This window comes from Ptychodera flava, chromosome 16, assembly GCF_041260155.1.
Source record: "Ptychodera flava strain L36383 chromosome 16, AS_Pfla_20210202, whole genome shotgun sequence".
Taxonomy (NCBI): Eukaryota; Metazoa; Hemichordata; class Enteropneusta; family Ptychoderidae; genus Ptychodera; species Ptychodera flava.
The window spans coordinates 34,978,494-35,003,355 of NC_091943.1; the positions used below are offsets into that span (position 1 = coordinate 34,978,494).

Sequence of the window (24,862 nt, forward strand, 5' to 3'; positions counted from 1 at the left end):
ATTCAGTGTTATCAAAAATTTTTTATCATATTTTGCTAGCAATTCATTAGGCTTGCCGGAAGACAGTATGATGAACATATCATAGATACAACCGTGTCTTTTTTAAAAAACGTCCTTGTGCAATGACAACTCGTTGTCTGTTTTAATTTAGGTACTTTTTGAATGTTTTATATAAAAGCACACATTGCACTCGTGAATGGCCATATCAATTGTAGTCTAGAATCTTGGTGTCTGTTAGGTTTTTGGCTTTTAGTCAAAGCAAAGTAAAAGGCCAAACAGACATCAGCTGACACTGTACAGAAAGTACAGTCACTTTGTCTCTGGCAACAGAGCTAACTATCTCATTGAATTCTTTGCCGGCTTTTGGCTTGAAAGATACTATGGCGAGGCAAAACTATTTTGTATAATCTTGCATTTCAGAGGCAACTTCCAATGATAGCAATGTTTCTATTGGTTTAAATCATTCTCGCGAGCCAGAGCAATAATTTCTGCTCCGCTGACCTATGCAAAAATCAAGGTAGCGGGTAGCGCTAAGCTGTTGCAGTAAAGAGGCGCGTGGTTTACGACGATGGTTTAAATCTACAATAACCTAAGCTTTCCCAAAATGCAACTTTTGTTTTTGAATGGGGAAGGGAACCAACATTGCTGTCTCAATCAATTTTAATACACCTACTGGTACATATACCAATGAGAACAACAGCATTTTGCGTGTGATATAAAAAATCTGTATGGAATACGCATTCTGAAACATTGACTGTTTCCAGGCACCCCAAGTGAAGTGCATTCTGCTGGTGGCTCTGGGCATTCACATGAGAAGGTTTCAAGGAACCCATTTGACAGTAACTGGTTGTGAAAAAATGTCAGACACTCCATACGTGCTGTTACATGGGCTATCAGAAGGGCTTCCATTAGCGTTCCATTTGTTGTCCCATAAATTAAAAAAAAATAATTGACATTGCACTAAAATCATCAGTACTTGGTCAATTTGACGTCCCAATCATAAATGTGAGATGTATAATAATAAGGTTATTACAAAAATATACAAAGGATGCATTCAGACATTAGTGCTGCCCATCACCTTGCACTTAATAGCACTGAGCGATATGCTGTCCTCATGTGTCCTTTGCAGCATTTTATATTATTTCATCAAATACTTGCAAAATATGAATGGATAAAGCATCATCTAAATTCTAAGGTCAGTAACGCTAGCATATGAAATGATTTCACTGGTATTGCATAGATACTTGCACATACACAGTAATTTGATATCAGGAAACAGGCAGTTTTACAGAAGCCAGTAATTTATTCGAACTTTTTTCTTTAAAGTAACAGTCCTTACCCTTGGTAGGCATTGCCCTCAGATTTATAACTGGGAAGTAATGGCAAGTGTTCTGCAAGAAGCAAGCATATTATTTTCATCCCGTGGCAGTCTTGCACCATAACATTTAGATTATCAAGTTGTCAAGAGTTCACATTTCGATAGACAAGTATCCATAATGACATTCAAGATTAGATGTGGCTCCTCCTCGGCAAACAGAAGTATCATTTTCGTATAAATGTCAGTCGCATCTGTCCATCTGTCCGGTGTAAGCACATTATTCTGTCGATCGCTGTTGGAAGGAGGTGCCTCAAGCAGTCTTGGCACATTTACAGGAAAGGGAAAAGCCATCATTATTTGTAGTTATTTTCAGTCTTCTAAAAGAAATCAATGTCTAATAGAGACATTTACGCTCCGAGGAGTTGTTACTGTTCAAAAGACCACAGAGTAATCATTATTTATTACACTTTCAGGGAGAAAAAAGACCTGTGTAAAACTTAATTGTCAGTCTGAATATAGCAAACTTTGGTGTTGTAGTGAATTTCAATCAGTCTTTCTTGGTGCTATGTTTGTCTTGGGAAAGTTTATGTGAGAAGCGGTTGAATTCCACAGTTCTGTACGGTGTGGGCATAGTTTTGGAAAACATGCAGATGCTATTGGTTACACTGAAAGCCAGCTAAGAATCAACAGTGGAATTGATTTGCTTGTTATCTCACTTGTGTAGTTAGTTTGTGAAGTTGTGTCAAATTTTACTACAGGACCGATACTTGCAGCTAAAGTTGTGGCAAACAGATCACTATGTTGTGTCACAATAGGTTTAACTGTAATTGTTTAGCTATGGCAATAAAATCAGTCAGCTAGAAGAAACTGATGTGTGTGTGTGTACAGTGTGTGTGTACTGTGTGTGTGTCTGTTTGTGTGTGTGTGTGGTTTTCTAGAAAAAGAAATTAAATATTCGACCATAGGTAAAATAATTACCATAGGTCTCTGTTCAACTTTTTTTTTTGCAAACAACTTGAAGAAATGCCAAGGCAAAGACAATAGTACAGAGTGACTCTGACTCAGCTGCTATACAATACATGGGGCGGTATAGCAATGTTATACAATTGCCTCTATCTAAGTGTTTCAGATAGTATAATACCTGGTGAGTGTTTTATTAGTCCCCACGGACACCGTCCGGGGGGACTTATAGGTTTGGTCATGTCCGTGCGTGTGTGCGTGCGTGCGTGCGTGCGTGCGTGCGTGCGTGCGTGCGTCCGTTCACGCAGATATCTCAGAGATGTCTGAAGCGATTTCATTCAAACTTGGTACAAGGATTACTTCATATGTCATACAGATGCACGTCGATTTGTTTTGTGATACGATCCAATATGGCTGCCAGGCGGCCATTTTGTTACGATTTTTCATGTACAGAGCCATACTCAGGCATGTTTTAACAGATTTATTCAAACTTGGTACAAGGACATTGACCAATGTCATAACTATACATATCAATTTTTTTTGTGATACAATCCAATATGGCCGCCGTGCGGCCATTTTGTTACAATTTTTCTTGTACAGAGCCATTACTCAGGCGCGTTTCAACAGATTTTATTCAAAGTTGGTACAAGGACATTGACCAATGTCATAGCTATACATATCAATTTGTTTTGTGATACGATCCAATATGGCCGCTTGCGGCCATTTTGTTACGATTTTTTCATGTACAGAGCCATAACTCAGGCATAACTCAACTGATTTTATTCAAACTTGGTACAAGGACATTGACCTGTGTCATGCACATGCACATTGATTTGTTTTGTGATATGATCCAATATGGCCGCCATGTGGCCATTTTATTACGTTTTTTCATATCCAGAACCGTAACTCAGACATGTATCAAGCGAATTTATTCAAAGTTGGTACAAGGAGATTGACCAATGTCATACATATGTACATTAATTTGTTTTGTGATACGATCCAATATGGCTGCTGTGCGGCCATTTTGTTATGATTTTTTCATGTACAAGCCATAGCTCAGGCATATCTCAACCAATTTTAATCAAATTTGCTACAAGGACATTGACCTATGTCATACATATGCACATTTATTTGTTTTGTGATACGATCCAATACGGCCACCGTGTGGCCATTTTATTACGATTTTTTCATGTCCTGAACTACAATTCAGACATGTATCAAGCAATTTATTCAAAAGTATTTTTATCACAGACCTAATGAAGAGGACTTTATCCTCTCTGAGGACCTGTAATCAAAGTACCCATTAACAAGTGGGGACTGTGTCATCAACGATGACTTGTTATGGGTCAGTATACAGTTCTTTGATCAGTGCCACCACTGTGGCAAATCAGGGACAAGTTTTCAGGGCAAATCACACAAGTGAGATACATGTAACATTTAGATCAGGTTCATCGTTCATTCTCAGCTGACTTTCACTGTAATGATATTTGCCTGATATTGAAGTATATTGGGTACGGGCAGCTAGGTTACTAAAAGTGTTCAAAGCATTTGGAACTTTCAGTGGATTGAATTGGTGGGTAGTGTTGTGTGTGCACAGTCGTCCGAATAATGAGTTAAGCAGCTTTCCTGTGTGGCTGTAGGGATAAGACATGTTGTCTCTCATCTGAACAAGATAATTCACGAGGTAGAATAAAGTATGTTTCATAACATTGGCTGTTTGTATGTCCTGTGTGAATGGAGGGTTTTGGCCTAAATCAAACTCCTTCCATAGGTGGGTAATTAAACCTGTAGGGGGAACCTTTTAGAGCCAGACCTTATCAAGACCAGAGAGTGCCTGCTGGTCAATTCAAATTGTTCTCAATCTGTTTGTATATCATGCAACTAGGGAGCTTGTTTAATGCAATTTTGACATATGTCAGAGCCTAGAGTCTAGCATCAAGGGTCCCATTCATTGTATGCTTACCCTGTGTACAGACTGCTTTGTATGTTTCGATAAGGTGTCATTATCAAAATTAAACAATAACATCATTTTGATAAGGAATTGAACAATGGATTAGAATTGATAGAAAAAACAAGATTGCCATGAACAGGGTCAAAACAATCTGACCTCCTGTAAATATCAAAATAATTTATTTTTTTGTATAATGTTTACCCTTGGTTATCCATAATGTTAATCCCTACTTTAATCCAGTATCTCTTGAAGTCTAAGAATTGACATGGAATGCAGAAATGAAGCCAAACAGAACCTTTAAACTTTTGGAGATGTGTGGAATACGTCCTCTGAAATAATGGTCTGATGAAAATCGCGATAACATGTGCAAGCCAAGTTTGTCCTTTCCTGACAAGGAATACAGGATTTATTCCTTGGTTGTTCCATGTCACGACTATGCTATCAGTTTTGTTGCATCGGAACTCTTGTAGCATCGATCTTCGATGTGCTCGGCAATGTAAACAAGCAACAGGGAAGCTGATATTTTCCCTGCCATTGATATTTAGGTCTGACAACATTTTCATTGGCAACAATTAAAATCCAGAGAATGAAAACACCGAGTTTTATATTTCAAAATAAATATAATGTAAATGTTTACTGAAAACAACTTTCTGCTAGTCAAATTTTCTGACTGCCTGTTCACAGTTCATTTGGGTTCGATGAGTGTTACAACTAACTGTTTGATCCTCAAGTTTGATTGTCAGTCACAGATTTGTCTTAAAAAACTAATGTATAAACTTTGTATGAGTTGAATTTCTAGGCCTCTGCTAAATTATTTATTAACTTTGCTAAAAGTATTTGTAGAGCATAGATCCTTAATAGAGGAACTGTGTAGATGAACATTTTGGCATTTTCCGTGTGAACACAGTTCCTTCATTTGGAACCTTCACCTTGAAGCGACTGAAAACTCGCTCATGGGGTATAGATATTACTACAAAAGAAGTTGAAATGCAAAACAGTTTTTTAAGTTCCATTTATTTCGTAAAAAACACTGAATTACTTTCTTGTGCATGTGTTGGGTATATTATTCCCCGATATTTCAGCTCAGCAAATACTCATGTCGTAGTGACCGTGTCACCACTCATTCTTACGACACTTTCGTAATGAGTCGAAGATATGGCACTGTCATTACTTCTCAAGACTGAACATGGAAATATATTGGAGAATGATATGTAAAAATATCCTTTCACTTTATCGAACAGAAAAATGTGCCATCAAATCTATAGTTTGTTGATTATGATGTACGTTTCAACGTGATAGAAATAATCATTGATTACTTAAAAACCCCCATGCAGTGAATGGATACCAGTAACATTACATTTCAGTGTACCCGTAGATTTTCCTGAAGACATGGTTCAATAATGTAAATGAAGCAATTTATTTTAGGGGAAAAAAAAACCGATAATGCAATGACGAACTACATCACACTGTTCTGTGAGGTATTGTTCTGTCACATTGTACAAAATATTTTGATATCTATAATCAGACCAGTGAAAGCTAGTTTTGATGAATACAACAATGTTGCCGGTCAATAAATCTGAAATCTTTTAATAAAATCCAAATAATCGCAAAGGCTGCAGGTGTTCCCGTGGTGTCATCTCAGTCGATGTATTGTGTCTTTGTTTCACATCATGGAAGCTACAGCAACCAGCCAATATTACAATTTTTATATCTGCATAATGTACAAACCACCAAATTTCTGACATTTTGCAAGAAATTTCTGAAATATGTCTAACAAAAATGGACATACACTACAAATACTATCAACCAAAACAATGTATGTACTGGTGTTATTTATTGTGCTCTTGGCAGAAGTGAAATAATAGTAAATATAGAGGGAGTTAATTTTTCTCTTAATTAAGCAGGAAATCCAGCTGTGTCACAAAGTAGTTAAATAGACACCTTTATTGAATATAAATACGGCAATGTAGTTGAGGAGTTGAAAACATACCAGTAGCGTGTCTTCATAGTCTGACTAGAGGTGTTCTCAACTGGATCCGTGTAACGGGTCAATGTTTCAGAGTTACACTCAAAAAATAGAGAGGCAGTGAAATCTAATTGAATAGCTGTAAGTACTTCCACATTATTTCATTTGCAGTGTTCATTTACATGATTGGTACCAATCTAAAGTGACTGTTAAATGGCTTATTAGCCGGCAGCCCTGCTATTCCAGTGCCAGGTCGTGGATGCCAAAAAGTCTGCCTTACTGAACCCACTCAGCAGGCTGACCTGAGTCGGCCATCTTGTTTGAAATTCCCATCCTTTTTACTTCATGCATGTGACAGAATATTTATGAAGGGGGTTTATTCTTTCTATCTTACAATATAATTTCCATTTCAATCTTCCAGCGCCAAAAAATGGAAGTGACAGGGTTTATTTTTGTTTTAAAGATGAGTCAGTGAATCTTATGATCATTCAATGTTGTGTCAATAAATTGAAAGCTAAAAATCTTCATTCTGTTATTAAAAGTAAAAGCTACAATGAGGAAGAAAATGGGGAAATGTATAACATTTCTGTGTCTACTAAATGCAACATATTTCTGACATTTTAAACTTTTTGGTCATCCCTACAATTGCTACAACCAATTATTTTCATGCACTTTAAAATTTGCAATCAGCAATGATCAAGGTTTCTGTACTGTTGGTCACACAGTATCTCTATCTGGGTGAATATGCCATATTAATTGTCTATATGTAGCGAACATTCTCAAGTACGCTCACTATGCAGGATACCTTTAGAGTTCTGTAGATTCTGACACAAACACATTTTCAATATCCAGACTTTTGATTGGATAATGAATGATCAGTACAAATATTTAGGAAGTTTCTATGGTGTTGTGCCGAGTCAATTACAGTCTCATAGTTTGTAAAAAGAGATTTTACAATGATACGTTTAATTACAAGCAACAGTTAGGTGCAATTATCATAATTATATTCATAGGTTTAATTACATTATCGTACTCTTGACACGTACACATACAGTGGCCATGTACAGTGGACGTCTCTTTCACGTATTAAAGGGAAAGAAAGCTATGTAGTAATGGTGTTTTGTATGGACAAATATGCTCTTGTGTCAAGCAGCTATAAGAAAGACCCAGTTACCTAGTTCTGTTTTTGATTTGAACATATGTATCGTGCATAATCACAGAAGTTTCTACGGAATTTAACAAACTGCGTAGTGCCGCTTGTTATAAACCCAAAGAATCTTTAAATGAATTCCTCGAAATGCCAACCCTTCAAACGACCGCCCCGAAACATTTCACACACATGTGTGTATTCTGTCGATATGTATTGACTTTCCATGAGGGCAGTACCATATCTGTGTATCTGTGATACCTTAGGGAGTGTTTATCACCCTTTACATGTAACAGTGTACTCCTTCAAACAAGAGGGGAGTGGAGAAATAATGAACCGCTACACAAACAAACAGCTTCGTATCATGTCTCGTTTAGCCCATCGTTTTGTTTTAAAACAAAAAGTTTATGTTGATATACATAATATTTCCCAACATGCAAGCAATCCAATGCAAATCAAAAAAAAATTTGTTTGATATGTATTCCTTCCCAACATGCAGTCACTCTAATGCATATTAAAACCTTGCAGATGTCTGGAGAAAAGCATGTTTGTGCCCGATTTTAGACAAGTATTGCATTTCACATTGTTTTAATTAGCTACGCCATTTGACAAAGTCAAAGGTTATCATGGTTACTTGGATACTTGCACACAGTTTTTATATGCAGGGCAATTTCATAGAAATCCTTCAACTTTCCAATCAAATTCTGTTGTCTCAGGCTACGACAGTTTTCGTCCGTAATGAATTGTAATTTCATTCTCTGTTTGTTGAATAGGTGTTACAGCATGCAGCCCAACATCACAATCAGTTCGGCTGATCAGTTAGCACAGAATGGCAGTGATGACGGCAGTGATGATAGCCCGAATCAAAATGGCGACGTCGTAGCATCAGAAAGCAATAACCTCGTGGTGCCCGAGTGCAATCTTCCCAGAAGGTCAAGTCTGATCAAGGACAATAGTCGCAGGCGGTCTCCACGAAAGAAAACAGTATCATTTACAACAATGCCACAAGAGAAGACAATAGCTAATGGTGAGTGCTAATATTTGAAACAAAAACCTAGTTGACCACCATCATGTATGTTTCTTGACATTTTTACTTTTGGTGTCAAAGGCGACTTTGCTTGTGATTTCTTCCTGCCAAAATTTGATTATTGTCTGGTATCACAGCTTTTAGAAGCCCAAAGTTATGTCACTGTTCTTCTCAAAGTCTGACTGTCAAAGTCAGAAAAAAAGAATGTTTGTCATAAATGTTCCATGATGAATGTTTGTGTCTACCTTTTGTACAAACGCAAGTATGAAAAAAACCTGCTTGAATCTATTTTGCTTCATAAGAAGCTTGTGTAGATGAAATCTTTGAACTTGACAGTCATTAAGCATGACCAATGATCCTTGCAAACTTCTCATCAAACAAATTTTTCTATGACAAGTCTAACTGAACCTTTTGATGTGTTTTCCAGTATTTTTGTTCTATCCCTAAAATTCAGTTTCGTTTTCTACTCCCTAAAGAATTTGAAAATTCCAGTGTTCAACTTTTCACCGTAGCTTGTGTATGTATTTACAGTGTCCTATGTTATTGTTGACATCTGAATTTTAGTCTGGTCTTGAATTCATTTGTCTACAATAATGCTGTATATTGTATGTAATAGGACATGCCTGCTAGGCAATGTAATGATTTGTATTTAAACTACTTTTAGTGAGAAGAATGAGAAAATTTATTTGTTTTTCAGAACAAAATAAATGAAAATATCATCAAAAGTTAAAAGACTCGTAGTGTTAACATCAATCATACTGTAGCTTTGATTTGGCCAGCTATCCAGTACCACGGTGATTTGCACAAGCAGTTCATGAAGTGCCAGTATGACACAACTTGTGCCATGATAACTTATCAGAAGCCTGTGATGGTCAGGAAGCTTTCAGCAGATGCTGGAAGCCATTCAGGCAGTTCTCGTTGTGCTAGTACTTTAAATGACTCTCAAGAAACCATCTCTTAGTTTTCAAAGTACCAGTAATGTCACAAACAGATTTCAGAATGCTTGCACAAAGAAAATCACTCATACACACGCTGTTTTCACAGCTGACTCTCTCAACATAGCACTGCCATCTCGGGGAACAACTTGCCGTTTTTCATTCAAAGTGAATGACAATTTGCCCTCAATACATGTTGTCAGTTGTAAATGTTGTGTCCCATGGGTCATGGCGATCATTTCGTGCTGGGAATCGGGGAATCGGATGGGCTGTTTCCCATTGTTCGTAAGTGGCAGAGAAATACATTAATCCATTATCTGTATGTACTGCCGCCTTTTCCTTTTTCATGTGGGCAGAGATATGTTCAGGAATTACATTGCGGAGAAAAGTTATGTCAACAGCTTGGGGAGTTAGTATGCAAGCAATTTAACGCCTGGTTGGCGATGCAAACATTGTGGGTGTCAGTTTCAATGTACAAATACCAGAACGAAATGCAACAATGTAACAGACAGAATAGCCAATCATTGGCACTTTAAATGGGTAGAAAAGTCACTATCATGTACAACATTTTCAATTTTGTTAGAAAAATATTATTTTACCTTCTGAACTTTATTTCTTAGGATAGTGAAACGGTTGAGTGATATTTCAATATCTGCAGAGTGATGTTTTCCATTCATTAATATGAAAACTTTTATCAATAACCAGGTCAAATAATGTGAACACATCAAGGAATTATTTTATATGTAAGAATGAGCTGAAATGATGTTACTGTGATACTACATTGAGCATTCAGAGGTACAATGCAAAATTTAGAAAATGTTGACTATCAGACGTTTGAAATGACAATTGGAATTATATCATACCTGTATATTGATGTCCCAAATACAGCGATCTGATTGGTCGAGATGCGAAAAGAACCGTGGTATATTGGCGATATACCACAGCTGGCATACTTGCGAGCTCTCAGCTTGAGCAAAAATCCGTGTTTGATGTTCCATGTCAGAATTTCAATATGCTGTTATGATATAATAGCAATAAATCATACCCAGCGACGGTATACCACTTGATTTTGACCAGTTCACTTCATATATGCACTTGCTATCGCTTGTGCATATATGTCATGAACTGGTCAAAATCTCGTGGTATACCGTCGCTAGGTGTGCTTTATTGCTATAATATATCATGGAAGAGAAGAAGAAGGATCAATGTTAAAACAGGACAGACAATCACAAGACGGAAAAGTTGAGAGTTGTTGTAGATAAACTGAAGCTTGGGAATGTATCCAAATGGATCCAATATTATCCTGACAGAGATAATGTATCTCTATTAGTTCAAAAAAATCAAAAGAAGATACCTTCATATAAACACAATTCATGTAACTTGCTCAGGCCTCTTTAGATTTATTGACATTGTAAACAGAGAGCAAAGATTTAATAATCAGTGCATTGGCTTGCAATGTGATTCAGTGATGATCTGGTATGCAACTTTGTTCTGTTGTTTGTGTAGATCATAGAGGGCGCTATTGAGATATTTTTAGAAAAGTGCTCAAGCCAGTGAACTGATGCCCTTTCCACGTGAATTTGTCACTCGGTGGTTATGTCCAGTACTTTAGGGCAGATACTTGGAAACTCTTATCCACATATTGTCCATACCAAAGTTTAATTATGTGACATACTTTTTTCTGTCATTGAATTACATTTAGATTTTTTTCTTCAAGTCAGCAAAAGTTGGTTCTGGGTCGCTGTGATGTACTGTAGCACTGGCATTTTTGGTCAAGAAAGGAATGATAAAAGGGGTGATGAAACAGAGAATGTGGAGCCAAAAGCCACCAGTCCATAATGTAATTGTACAGTTTGTCCACAGCGTATTATCAGCGGTGTCCTTAGTGTGTTATTTAATTGTCACTTTTCTAATAGTTTACCTAAAGTATATGTATTGAGAGTTTCATCTCACATTCCGTTGAAGTATAAGGCATCTCACATCCACCACGATTGTTAAATCAGTGTATTGATATTTCCTTAGCTCTGCACCTGTACTTTTCTTGTCATATACAAGAGTGAGTTCCGTTTCTCAACAGGAGCGTGTTTTTTACCATTGCGTGGGTATTGTACAAAAGTTCCAGACTTCATCCTCCATGCTTTCAACAGGCAATGAATATTTATTGTGTCGTTAATGTCACTGAATGAGGATTATTACATATATATTCCTTAATCTCAAGTAGTAAAACACTTCCAGTGCTGATGGCTAATCCTACAAATCACTTTATTATCCAACCCCTGGGAATTTACGATTTTATAATGTAATTTGCAAAACAAAGATTGTTACGAAAGTCACGCGTTGGGTTAATATTGAGTGTACCAGCAGTAATTTTGTTCAGCTGTGGCATCATGGACATTGGCTAGCCTAATGCTTAAGGACATAGAACACAAACATGCAATAATTCCATATCATACCCTTGTGCCAATTTCTTCCAGGATCAAGGACAGCATGCCAAAAATACTCTCTTCAACAGTAATGTATTTTGGCAACTGTAGCATTCAAATTATCAGGGGAATACAAATAATCAGCAAGTTTATACAGCTTCAGGCTGATTTGGATTTTTTTGATTTAGCTGTAAAATATCTTCCTCATAAGTATGTTGATCAAGGTGACCTTGTCTTGTTCAAGTCCTCAATACCCTCCATGTACATGCGTGAGTGTCTGGATCGAATGCTAAAAAATGTTATCAGTTTCATGGGCCACTATTAAAAGCAGATTGTAGAGACTTTATAGGCAGATGACCTGCAGATATTTACTTTATTTCTTCTTTAATAGGTGTCCATTTCCTTTGCTAGTAGCAATAAAGTATTCATAGCTCGTTACATTGGGTTCAAATGCAGGAAAATAAATGAACACAGAAGTTATCTCCGGCATTAAAGTGTCACATTTTACACTTCTGTTCTCAGATTTTTCCAGATATTCAGAATCTGTTCATTTTGCCAGTAACAGTAGTAGCAAACCAGTGCAATGTGATGAAATCTTTATGAACTAAATATAGGTGTTGCTGATGTCTGCCATACAAGTACAGCTCACAGTCATTGTCAAGGTTGAGTATCGGAGCGTGAAGATTAATTTTATTCATCACTGCAAAGATCTAACACATACGGTACAACAAGGCATACTAGGCCAAGTAGAAAACAATCTCCCAATTGGGAGAAATTTTCTGGTTAGGAGAAAAAATGACGCCAGTAAGGAGAATTTCTCCTGATATGGAAACTGCATGCTTGTAACCAAGTATTGTGCACTTAAATAGACATTTGCATATTTAGAAAGTGTACCCACATGTTCATCATCAAATTTGAGGATGAGTTTACCAGTGTTCTATGAGAGTTAACCATTGTATGATTTCTTTGCATATTTCCAAAATTATCCAATAGTGGTGATATCTTCCGTGGAAAAGAGCTACAGTAACTTGTCGCTTACATGAATTGTGTATTTCAGTCACTTGTATCAACTTCATTTGTACTTTTCACCATCGAAGTCATGTCCAGAAATTCAGTCATTAACAATTTCAAACTGTTACACATCTAGGACGAATCTCTCAGTGGGGTGAATTCCACATACACATGAAATATGATAATCGGCACAGCTGTATCCCAAATACAGGTAACATTTCTAGGTTGTCTCATGATTTGGAGAGTTTCTCCATTTGTTTTAGTGTGCCCAGCTGACACATTTCACCAATTTCTTGAGATGAGCAGGTAGTAGATATATGTATTTTAAAACATGTACAAAATCAGTATGATTTGTACCTTGTATGTAAAGCCCAGTAATTATAGATACTGCTATTTGTTGACGTGGCAGCCTTGTGTGAATGGTTTAATTTGACCTGGTGTTACCTTGATATTCTCAGGTAGAGATGTTACAGTTCTTAACCACTGATGTGAGAATATATCTGAGTGATATCCCACATTTCTATAACAACTTTTATAGTTTTAGTATGACTCATTTTTAATCCAGGATAAATTTTGAATCATGTGAAAGAAAATGCTGTGACAACAGTTGTCACTATTTGTGTTGTATCTGTTGTTTGGTGGGTAGTGTGTGTGTCTTGTATATATGCCTTACTGTATATGTGGCAGGTCCCTGACCCTGGACGTTGTGGAGAGCCATGTACCTACACATGTACTGTATCAGTTCTGACATAAAGCAGCTGCATGTTGAAATGATTTGAGCCTTTGGCACCTTGGGTATAGGGTTTCCATCTTGAAATGTTGGAGACATTTACAATACAAGTAGCCTGCAGTAAAACGAGGATCTAAGAGATGGTCTACACATTTATTGATATTGTCGTTGGAGTCTCCATGTTTACCTGTGTGATTGCGCACTGAGCATGTCATGACTGCATGCCATGATTTTCAACTTTATACATCCTCAGTATCGAGCAGTTTACTGCGAAGTCCAGCCATTAAAAAATGTTCAATATTCCAGTAATGTAATTCATAGGCTGCCACAGTTATTCATATTTTATGAGCAATTATATATTGATAATATTAATAAGTAGAATTATGTCAGCACTCATGTGCTGTCTTTTTACATCACACATTTTCTACTGCACATTTGGTGAAGTATTAAACAGTGGCTGTCAATATAACCAGGGCATCACTTCATGTATGCAGGGTTACTTGTGATCATAGCTTTTCACTGAGATTCTTCATAATTGCCGTTTGTTGTTGCTAAGATACTGCACACATATGGCAGTATATATTAATTGTGCACCGCTGGAGTGAACAAGGGCTCAAAATTAATTTCAGTATGGTGATTCATGTAGTCAGAAAAAAAAAAAAAAAAAAAAAAAATATTTCCATGTTTTAAATGAACAAGATTGTGATCCTGTTACAAAGTAAAAAATTCTAAAGCTCATCACCTTACAAATCTTCTTTTCAAATCTTCTTTTAAAACTAACTTAATGTTGTGAGTTTTTGCATGTGACTGACTTCTTATGAATTGATTGTGTTTATGATAAAAGAGTAATATTCCTAGGTTCAGGACAGCATTTGGTCTTCACTGGTAGGTTACCATTTGGCCTAAGATATTGACTGGTCATGGGTGATGGAAACAACAGTCCGAACAATATAATTTTCTCAATCATTGTCATAGAGAGAGTTTGGCTCAATTTTTTTCAAAGAGCCATGTCCTGTCGACAGTTTCGAGGTTAGTATCGTTAAGAATGGTGGTCAAAACAGAAATGGAAAATTTGTAGGGTTTTTGACTCAAAGTCAAAACATCTAATTCTACTGCTCATCTGCAAAAGATCAGTTTTAGGGCCGTTATAGGAGAAATACTGTCGAAAATCAAGTGGTCTAACCATGTCTTGCAACTGATGGTCCATCGTCGTAAACCACACGCCCCGTTACAGCAACAGCTTTGCATTACCTATTTTGCGTAGGTCCGCAGAATGAAATCATGCTTTGGCTTTGGAGAATGCTGATGGTCCTATGTTAATCTTCCATTTTTACACCTTCATTAGTACAATGTATTTATACAGTATGTCAGCAAGACTTGTAGTGCAACATATTTGAAATTCTGGTCAAGCTAAGAACTGCAATCAAAACTAGTTTTTCTTGAACTGGCACTGCTAGCTTTTCTTTACCAAAAGTTCCAACATTGTGCAAGTGTGAGGTACAATATACTGTATTGGCTGTTACTTAGTGTTTTATAGAGGAAGGACAGAGAGACTACTAGAAATAATTAAAAAAATGAAATGAAAATATGAAATCAAATGAAAAAATTACAGAAATTCGAGCTATTGCCCTTCAAGCTAAAGAGAATTTCTCAACTCATAGTTATAGAAATTGAATAATAATCTCCTTATCGTCAAGAATCAAGACAAGAACATGAAAAAACACACACATTAAGATTCAAAGAACATTTTATAACTATAATGTGACTTGGTGACCAAGTGTGTTTTTACTCACCAAGATACCGAAAGTTGAGGAGTTTATTGAACTGTCAGACAGTTGATACCGGAAATACACTGATAGATGTATCTGGTGGATCAGTGAAATTATCAGTCATTGTATTGATGTAGATGACATTTGTATACTCTTGACTTACGGGTGAAAATGGAATTCTATCTCTTCATTCCTGACATCTGCAGATCACCTTGAAATGTTTTATATGATAAAGAACAAAATTGATCAGTGAGAACTACACTGATCAGTAGCTCAGTGTTTAATATAGCTTGATCTTGCATCTATAGATCCATGATTTCTGAGCAGAATAAAATCTTTGGATCTTAAAATATCATCATTCAGGTTAGATGGTGTTCCTATTGTATGAAATTTCTACAATATCATAATTCAAAATTCCATAAAGTTTCTCTGAGGTTTGTGTAATACCAATAAAAAATTCCATCAGTTGTTATACTTTTGATTTATTTTAGTGTTTGTATCTTGTCTTTAGCACACTTGATACAGTGTCATATTCATCTTCCACGATTACGTTGAAATGCTGTTTTAGCATTCACCAGTGTGTGTGGAAAGTGCGATGTTATTGTTGTAAACTGAATTTAGCTCTGGACAAAAGTTCTAACTATCCCCTACATGGAAACTATATGGAAAGTGTATGGAAACTATATGGAAAGTGTATGGAAAATATATGGAAAGTGTATGGTAACCTTTGTATCAACGGTATCATGCACAGCAAACTTTATGTTTGTTGAGTGTTGACCAATAGGTTTGACTGTGATGTCTTCCCTAGGTGACTGGGTGCCATACATTGTGAGTTATCAAAAATCTACTGTCTTTGATCCCATGTTAGGTGTGATGAAGGTACTTTTTATGAAAATACTTTTACTGTAATATCATGGGGTCAGCGTGTTCCATTTTGTCCATAATCATTTAATATTGTGATATAGAAATTGAATTAATTTCGGCACTATTGTAAATGAATTATCAGCTATTTTCCCTTGACAGGCCTTCCTGTGAAGTGCAGTGAGTGTAGTACAAGACAAACATGGATACAGCAGCGTGAATACAGTTGTACACACGGCCACACACTCAGTTGTTTCAGCACTTGTCAAAATAGATGGGATACCAACAATAATTTGTACAGGGTGTCACCTCATTAGCAGCTTTCTTATCCCTCACTGACATCTCCCCTTGGTTCTCTTTTCTGAATTATTCTCGGAAACTAATGAGTACGATCCTTCCATAATCAATCATTGCAGATTTACAGGCCTCTCTCCATCGTAATGCTCCATTAGTTGTATCCTTTGACTCATTGGCCAATTATTTTTGTTCTATTTGTTGCATGGAGTTTCTTGTTCTCATGAAATAGTCTTCTCAAAAGATGCCACATTTGAATTGTCGACACATTGTGTATATGTGTCGTGTCAAACATTATTATTGGCATCTGAAGTTTGGTCTGAACCAGAATTCTTTGTTAACAAGAACATGACATTCTACACATAATGCGTTGTGTTGCAGTGTTAAAATACTTTACATGTCAACATAGTTGTTTTCTGGAACAAAAAAAAATTAATGAAAATATTAGTGGTGAAGTAACAGTTTTATCCCTCATTGTTCCAGCCTTGCCAAACCATAGTGTTTGACCTTGATTTTCAATTCATCTGCTGGGGCACTGTACACTTTAGATACATGTATGTATGTTTGTATGGTATTCTTATTATTTCCAGGGATGTAGACAGAGTTGACTGCTGTTCAGGTTCTCTATTTTTCTTTTACAAAATAACCAAGCTAGTTGTGCAAGTATCCATCTCTCTGCTGCTTGTTATCATCTTTATCCAGGAGAAGCAGCAGAGTATTCAGACATTTCCAGTAACCTTGGCAACTTGGTTCGCCTTGCCTCCAGGGGGCTCAACAACAATAATCTACTCAGGAATAGGTATCACCGTTTCATTGCTGCATCACAAAAAGGGTACTCAGGCACCCTGAAGACATAAAAAGAGACACTCTTTATGTTGGGAGGAAAGCAAATATATAAGTGAATGTAGGGTATTAGTTCTACTTTTTTGCCGTGAGTCTTTCTTTGCAAATTAATGGAATGTTGGATCCAAAACCATCTCTCCGGATCATGTAACTTTTACAATGTTTTACTTTCTCCACAGTGAGAATGTAGTTGCTAGTGGGAATTTGCAACAGTCTTTTTTGTCTTCTTTCCAGGAAAGAAAGAAATCTAGAAGCTGTGCCATTGTATTTTCATGGTGGGTACAAAAGATTGATGTGTTTTCAATCTTTCTAGGCTTTGCTGTTTTGATGTATGTTTCTTCTCGGTCAAAAACCTAGTTCCAAGGTTCACTTCATTGTTGTAGGTGACTTTTATATCTTAAATACTCTGTTATGATAGTAATGTTTGAATGTTGCACCATCAACATTTGGTAGCTTTTGTCCGGTATTTTTCACCAACAACGTTGCTCTGTTTCTTTGCGTAAAAATATTCAAAGTAACATTATATCCAGGATTATCTGCATTGTACATTTGATCTTACTGTTCAACAGACATCATCAGCAACATACAATATTTGTAGACGTACTCATGTAATTTTGATACTCGACCTTTTGAGGTTTTATATGCCTGATCTTGAATATCAAGAGACGACAAAAACATACCAATCTTAATTCACATATTTCATTTGCCAGATTTATCATTTTCGTTCTAATGATGCAATCATCGTAAGAATAACAAGCAGTACAGGCAACTGACTTCCAACATTAAACAAGAATCTGAACTGGGGTCTCTCCATATCTGTGCTGTATTTGTAACAGCTGTGTCTTCGTACATACTTCATGGTTGGTTACCTGTGACGTTGGTTACCTGCGACAGTGGTAACATCTTGTGGTAACATTTGATGCTACATATCTTGTTGCACATGCCAGGCACACATTTGCTACTGTAAATTTAATGTTGGTTTTAATAAGTTGTGTAGTTATAGATACACTGCATGAGTGTATGTGTACTTTTAAAAGTGCAACTGGTGTATCAGTTGACCTGTTTTCAACTGGTCATCAATGGTAGAATTGCATTGTGCCAACAACAATCTTGATTTAAGGCAGTATGCACCTCCAAACTAAAAGACATCACTTCTGCTCAAACTTTTCTCAAGGAAATTTTCAACCATGCTCTTTCAAAATCAAGAAAAAAAATTTGGGGTCACCTCGCAAATTTTATCACTGGAGGAAAAACAATCACCCAACGGTTTAGGATAGTTGAAGTTCTACATCATGTAAATGGCTGCAATTCCTGATTGTTTACTCTATGAGGAAAAATTTTTCAAAATACTAAGAGGCCGAAAACTTTGTTTATTCTAAGATCTTCGAGTGGTAGACCAGAAAAGTATTGTAAAAATTTGATTGTCTGAATATCTGTCCCCGAGGCCCATTGTGTGGACAATAGCTGTAACTATTGACAATATTGTCTGTATTTTTATTCTATAAGAAAAGTATCCTTTCTCCTCTTTCTCCCTAAGGTACAAAGTATTACCTTTGGCAAATCATGTATTGTATATAATATACAATGTTATTGTCGACACAGAATTAGAACGTGGGCTAGAAGCCATTTGAACAATATCAATGCAGGCGGTATTAACAAACAGAACACCAGGCACTTCGAGATGATTTTAAGTGAACAAAAAAGAAATACTTACCATATTTTGTAAACAGAGCTCAAACGCTAGCATCTACGTGAAAAGTTAGAGTTAAGGGGCAAGTTGCTGTAACTCTTAATGGTTTTTATACTATTTTCTTTTTTAATGTCAACTACTTTTTTCTCTATTCCCGAAAGCATGTTGAATCACCAACTATCTATATGTAGCTTGTCAACGCAGTGTCTATTTTTAGCTACTATAGACTATAGTCTATAGAAGCTATTGGGATGGGTATCCGTCCGGCGTCCGTCGTCAGTCTGTATGTATGTATGTATGTATGTATGTATGTATGTATGTATGTATGTATGTATGTCCGTTTGTGAGGCGTCCGTCCACTCAAATATCTTGAGAACCGCAGTACTTACCGATTTGATATTTGTTGTGTAGATGAAAAATATGATTTTGAGAAACTGTTTTTTTTTATTTTTTGATATTGTTGAAAATAGGCAAATTAATGCCAAAAAGGTGTTTTTGGTAAAAAATCTTCTTCTTCATAACCGCTGGTCAGACAGCTTTGTTATTTGGTATACAGGTCCCTAGGGATAACCCAACTTAGATTTGTTCAAATTGTGATGAAATATGCAAATGTGTATTTTTAAGGAATTTTTTGTCATTTTTGGTCAAAGTTTGACTTACATTGTATGTAATTCTTGTACTGTAAAAACCCTATCAATTCACCCGGAAAAAAATAATTAATATGTTTTTAAATAATTGAATTAATTAGGAAATCATCAAAGCCAAAATTTTAGTGTGGAATTATCAGAAAGTTAAACTTTTTTTGACAGTTCATAGTGAATTGAGGATTAAAACATGTAAAGGCAACTTTCCTGAATCCCAACTTTGATATATTCTGAACCACCATTTATGTTATCTAAAAGAAATTGCTCATAATAGTTTGTCATGATAGGGTGGTTAAACAAATAGAGATAGAGAAAGTTCTAATTTCCATACATGGTTGACTTGGTAAGGATAAAATAAGATTACTTTTGGAGCAAAAAAATAGAGTGGTCAATTAAAAGAGTGGTCAAAGTGATAGGGTTTTTATGGTAAAGCTAGGCTGTAAGATTCCTCATGTGCTATTTATAGCAATTATGCAATCTGTGTAAACAATGCAATGAAAGTGTAACATGATTCCTTATAATGCTTTTGATGACCTTGAACTTCTTAAGTTTCAAACATTTGTCTCTTTAGTGTGCTTTCTCTGAGTACGTACAGTCTCAACTTATTCAACAGAACTTACTTACAATGTTAATGTGAAAGTTAAAATGTGCTTGGTTAATAGGATGAAACTACTGATATTAAAAGATAACCAGCTCAGCTCAAGATTCTTTATAACCTGACAGATATGCTGTTTTTTATGACGTAAATCTTGATTTAAGCAAGTCTTGTTTACTTTAATTAGAACTTAATTAACTCTCGTTTATTTGCTATTGTAGACTAATATAGTCTGATGAAATATGCAAATCTGTATTTTTACGGAATTTTTTTCCATTTTTGGTCAGGCCATCCTGAAATGAGCTATCAAAGATGTCCACCTTCATCAATACATGTGTCACAAAAGGTTATTCTCTACATAACACAGCAGAGCTCTGTCAACTGTTGAGTCGCTTGTTTTTTCAAAACTGCTGGTCAGACAGCTTTAATATTTGGTTTACATGTCCCTAGGATGACCTTAGTGAGATGATTTCATACAGTCAGGAAATACTTAATTTTGTATCCATGTCTATAGTAGCTTCAGGGACTTTGGCCCTATTTTTGTAAAATGCACTGTTATTCTTCATAATTAAATTCTTATCTGGATCAGAATTCACCTGTCAATGATATGTAGTCAACACATTTGCAGGCCGAGTTGACTAGCTAAATACTGTGTATCTTAACATGCTTTGAGGAGTAGAACAAGAAACTGTACTTCACATTAAAACAAAATTGGTGAAAAATCATCAAAACTTACAGCTACGTGCCCCTTCAAAGGAGCTTTAGAGAATTTTTGAAATATTATGACAAACCAGCATTTTCCAAGGGCAATTTCAACGCTAATATCCACAATAATACCTGTGAGTGTAAGCTAGAACATGACTTTTATGACTTCCATGTTGGATTTTGAAACGAAAAAAAACTTGTTAAACTTCACCAGTGCTGTATAGGGTACAGGAGCTAATTTCCCAAGTAATATACCATTTCCTCGTGCAATTTTTCTCAGAAGCCAAATGAGTGAACTTCCCTGAGAGTAACATACTGTATGGATAAAATAGTCATTGAGGCCAAGAAAAAAATGTTTCTGGTATTCTAAATAACTTTATTTCCTATGATCTATCAAAAATGTTTCAAAGATTTATGAAAAAGCAAATGCAGTGGTTTACATTTACAGCTGTTTTCTACAGTTCTCATCAATCAAAACAATGAAATAGTAAAAGATACACGTAAGTTGTCAACAGACCGACCATGTTTGAGAGCCACGCTCCTGGAACACGTACCTGTACATATTTTTTATTGTGGCATGATTTACTCCATGTACTCATCACTGTGTTATGATGTCATGGAGTTTTGTTACTAATGTTTCCCAGTCAGGTTTTTGATGCAAAGTGAAACATAATGAGAAACCTTGGTAATTTTGGTTTATTATCCTCTTGCGTGAACACGAAGCTCTCATGTGCTGTTCTAGTTAATCCATTCCTTGCATTTGTACTTGATATCTTCGGTAGAGGTTTTCACAAGCAACTTGATCTTACGATTTTATGTATGACATCAAAAATGAATGCAATATTAAAGGGAGACAGTTGTAGAAACTGCGCCTGTGTGAGTTTCTCGTTTACAAACAATGTATTTCGTGCACAATATCTAGGTGCACCTCATCATCATAGCTGCAACATTTAAATTATACGATGTAGATTATGACAGACATGTTTTAACTTTCATCAATCACCATTGTACCTTGGATACAGTATTTACATTGGTCGTATGGGTCCCATACGACCTTTGAGCTCAGTACCAATGACTGCATTCCTCTAACGTATTGCAGAAAAAAAGAAAATTATTTCAGATGAAAAAAACATTTCAGAATGTAAATGAATTACTCAGTCTTACTTAAGAGTGTCTTACCCTTGCCAAGCTTTACAAGTTAGTTGTTCATTTTTGAAATTCGTCTTGTAACTCAGTCTCATGCTTCTCACAACTCTGAATTTCAAGATTTTAGGATTTAAAGTTGGGATTTCAATTCAAGCACCCTTTGATGCTCAGCGTATGTTTTAATGGTGATGTATGAATTATATTGCTGATTAATCATAACCAGTATGTGATATATATTTAAAACCAGACCTAAATTGAAAATCAGACTGAGGCAAAATTTTGATGCTGTGTATTCCCATACTGCCAATGAAAAATACTGAATTGATAACTCTGTGCATATCCAGGATTCCAGCATCACATAGTTAAAAAAGATCTCATCAAGGTTTTCCTTGCTTTGACATCACGCTTCCAAGGTTTTCCATGAAATGCTGTGACTTCTTGCCCTTGTTGAGAAGTAATGTGACTCTAGGGAGTCACCCAACTTTTTACAGGGTACTTCACCACTGGCCTTTTACACTTTCCTTCAAGTTTTAAAAGAAAACATTGCTAGAAGGGTGTGAAAATATGCACAACAAGTTTGCAATTTTTGTGTCTGGTGATTACTTAATCTCTTTCTTCCCTTTTAATGTGAAGCGATTGTCGCTGAACAAGACACAAATCAGTGTCTAAGTGGACTTAATGATGAATCGCATGAGATGAACAATATTATTTGTGATTTGTTTCGGCTTTTATTGTCCTGTATGATAACCATCCTCTTGCTAGTTCATCTCCACATGTTTTTCATTCCACATTTATGATGTGTGACTGTCATTTATCATAGCAAAGTCACTCAGTAATGGGATGTTGATAATTACATGTAAAACGTATGCATGACGAATGCAAGTCATTCTGATCAGGGGAAGGAGTTGAAACTCTTATTTTGATTATCAAGCACAAATTCCTAGTAAATATATGCCATGGGTACACCATGGAAAATTTTGTTGCAATTTTTTTCAGATTTTTTTAATGGTTGTTGTTCAAATTATATATATCTGCAATTCGCACTTCTGACACCTATTTCAGTGATTTCTTGTACATGAAGGAAGTTCAAATCCCAATGTCATGGTTAGATTTGTACACTTTCATTTCACACCGTCTTGGAATGGAGAGGTTTTGAGGTCAAATAAAGTGATTGCAATGAACATGTTTCAATTATTCACGGTCCCTGACCTTGTCTTGGAGACCATGCAGTGAAGTTAATTGGTGCACAGGTGTTCACTTATACATACAGGATGGGGATTGTGTACCAAATTAAAGAAGACCGTAAATTTCACTGATTACATTGCTTCTTTTGAGATGAAACAGATTGTTAACCCCAGAGAGAGATTTTTCAACTCTCAAAATATTACAATTCTTTGCAAGGTGACAATTTGGGTGACGACAATTTGAAATGTAAAGTAGAAAATTCAGTTTCACCTCCTTGTGTTCGTAAAAAATAGATAAATCTGATTTTTTCCACTACAATTGAAGTTGAGTCAACACAGAGAATGGCATCCATTTTGAATTTCAAATTTTGATGAATTTTAAACATTTGCTTTTCAAATCCAGAAATGTTCGTTAGGATATTATGACGCATGATATTTTTGTCCAATTACAGAAAATGTTTTTAGGTTTGCTTACGTAAAGTATGAGAAAAACTTTATAACCATAAAGGTTTGTATTTCCTAAAAAACATAACACATGTCCAAATCCAGAAATGTTCATTATGATTGTCCCATTACAGAAAATGTTTTTAGGTTTGCTTACGTAAAGTATGAGAAAAACTTTATAACCATAAAGGTTTGTATTTCCTAAAAAACATAACACATGTTTTTAATGTGAAATTCCACATGAAATTGATATGTACTTAGGAAAAGTTTGTTAGTATCTCACCATAGCTGAACTTTTTCAAAATTTTTAATTCAAAGATTAGTTTACCAGTGATCTGATTCAGCTGTCAATAACTACATAGAAGCTGTGTTGACAATTTAAATACTCTGTATTTCAACATGATTTTGGGAGTAGAACAAGAAGCTTTTATTTCACAACAGAACAAAAATAGTGGCAAATTCATTAAAAGTTGCAACTAATGGAACTTTCAATGTCAATCGCAATGTGTATATGTTTTTGGCAATTTATTCTGTTGAAAAAAGATGCAGAATTTTAATGATGGTAGGTTCCCTTGAGAGATCTAATCGATTAGTGTTCAGAAATTGCATGTCCTGAGATCAAATTGGCAAAACCAGACAGACTATGCGGAAGAGGTCTTGTAGAAAATCTGTGCATGGAACCCCATCTGCATAATCTGGGTTAGAAATAGGTTACAGAACCTCATGGGGTTTACTATAAATCTGACTGATAATCCCCCAGTTGAGTAGTTCTTATCCAGAGTAATTAACTTACGAGTATTGACCGTCAGGTGTGTTCGATTTTGATACAGGTCTCTTTCAGGTCTACAAACAGTTGTCGTTCGTTTTTGTTCATTGAAATTCACATCAGTAATGTCATCCCAACAGCTATATGTCAGTTGAAAATTATTGCCATGGCAATCAACAGGTACATGTAAGTCATGAATATTCCCAGGGCGACTATGAGGGAAATACAAATTTATCCTAGACTCTAGTTTGTTTAGGAAAACATGCACTTTTAAAGGTTAGAAAGAAACTCTTTTGCAATTGTTTGCTCCCCAGACACTGCACACAGCTTGACTTAAACCTGCAATTAACTCCCAGTTTTCACAATTTTTCAGTATGTATGTCTCATCTTGTGACTGTAGATTCTTCTCATACTCTTTAACGATAGTTTAAATAACCAGTTTATGGACTCATC

At 35.9% G+C, this 24,862-nt stretch overlaps 1 protein-coding gene across 2 annotated transcripts in view; it reads left to right on the forward strand.

Moving 5' to 3' along the window:
- LOC139114683 (inactive phospholipase C-like protein 2) overlaps positions 1-24,862 on the forward strand; it is a 140,797-nt gene that overhangs the window by 39,744 nt on the left and 76,191 nt on the right. Inside the window, exons 1-2 of one of the 2 annotated variants that reach the window (XM_070676553.1) lie at positions 6,219-6,336; positions 8,116-8,369. In XM_070676553.1, coding sequence (XP_070532654.1) covers positions 8,126-8,369 — 244 coding nt within the window. In that variant the 5' untranslated portion in view covers positions 6,219-6,336; positions 8,116-8,125. Of the gene's footprint in view, positions 1-6,218; positions 6,337-8,115; positions 8,370-24,862 lie in introns of those variants that run through there. The other variant, XM_070676552.1, reaches the window with a different exon arrangement.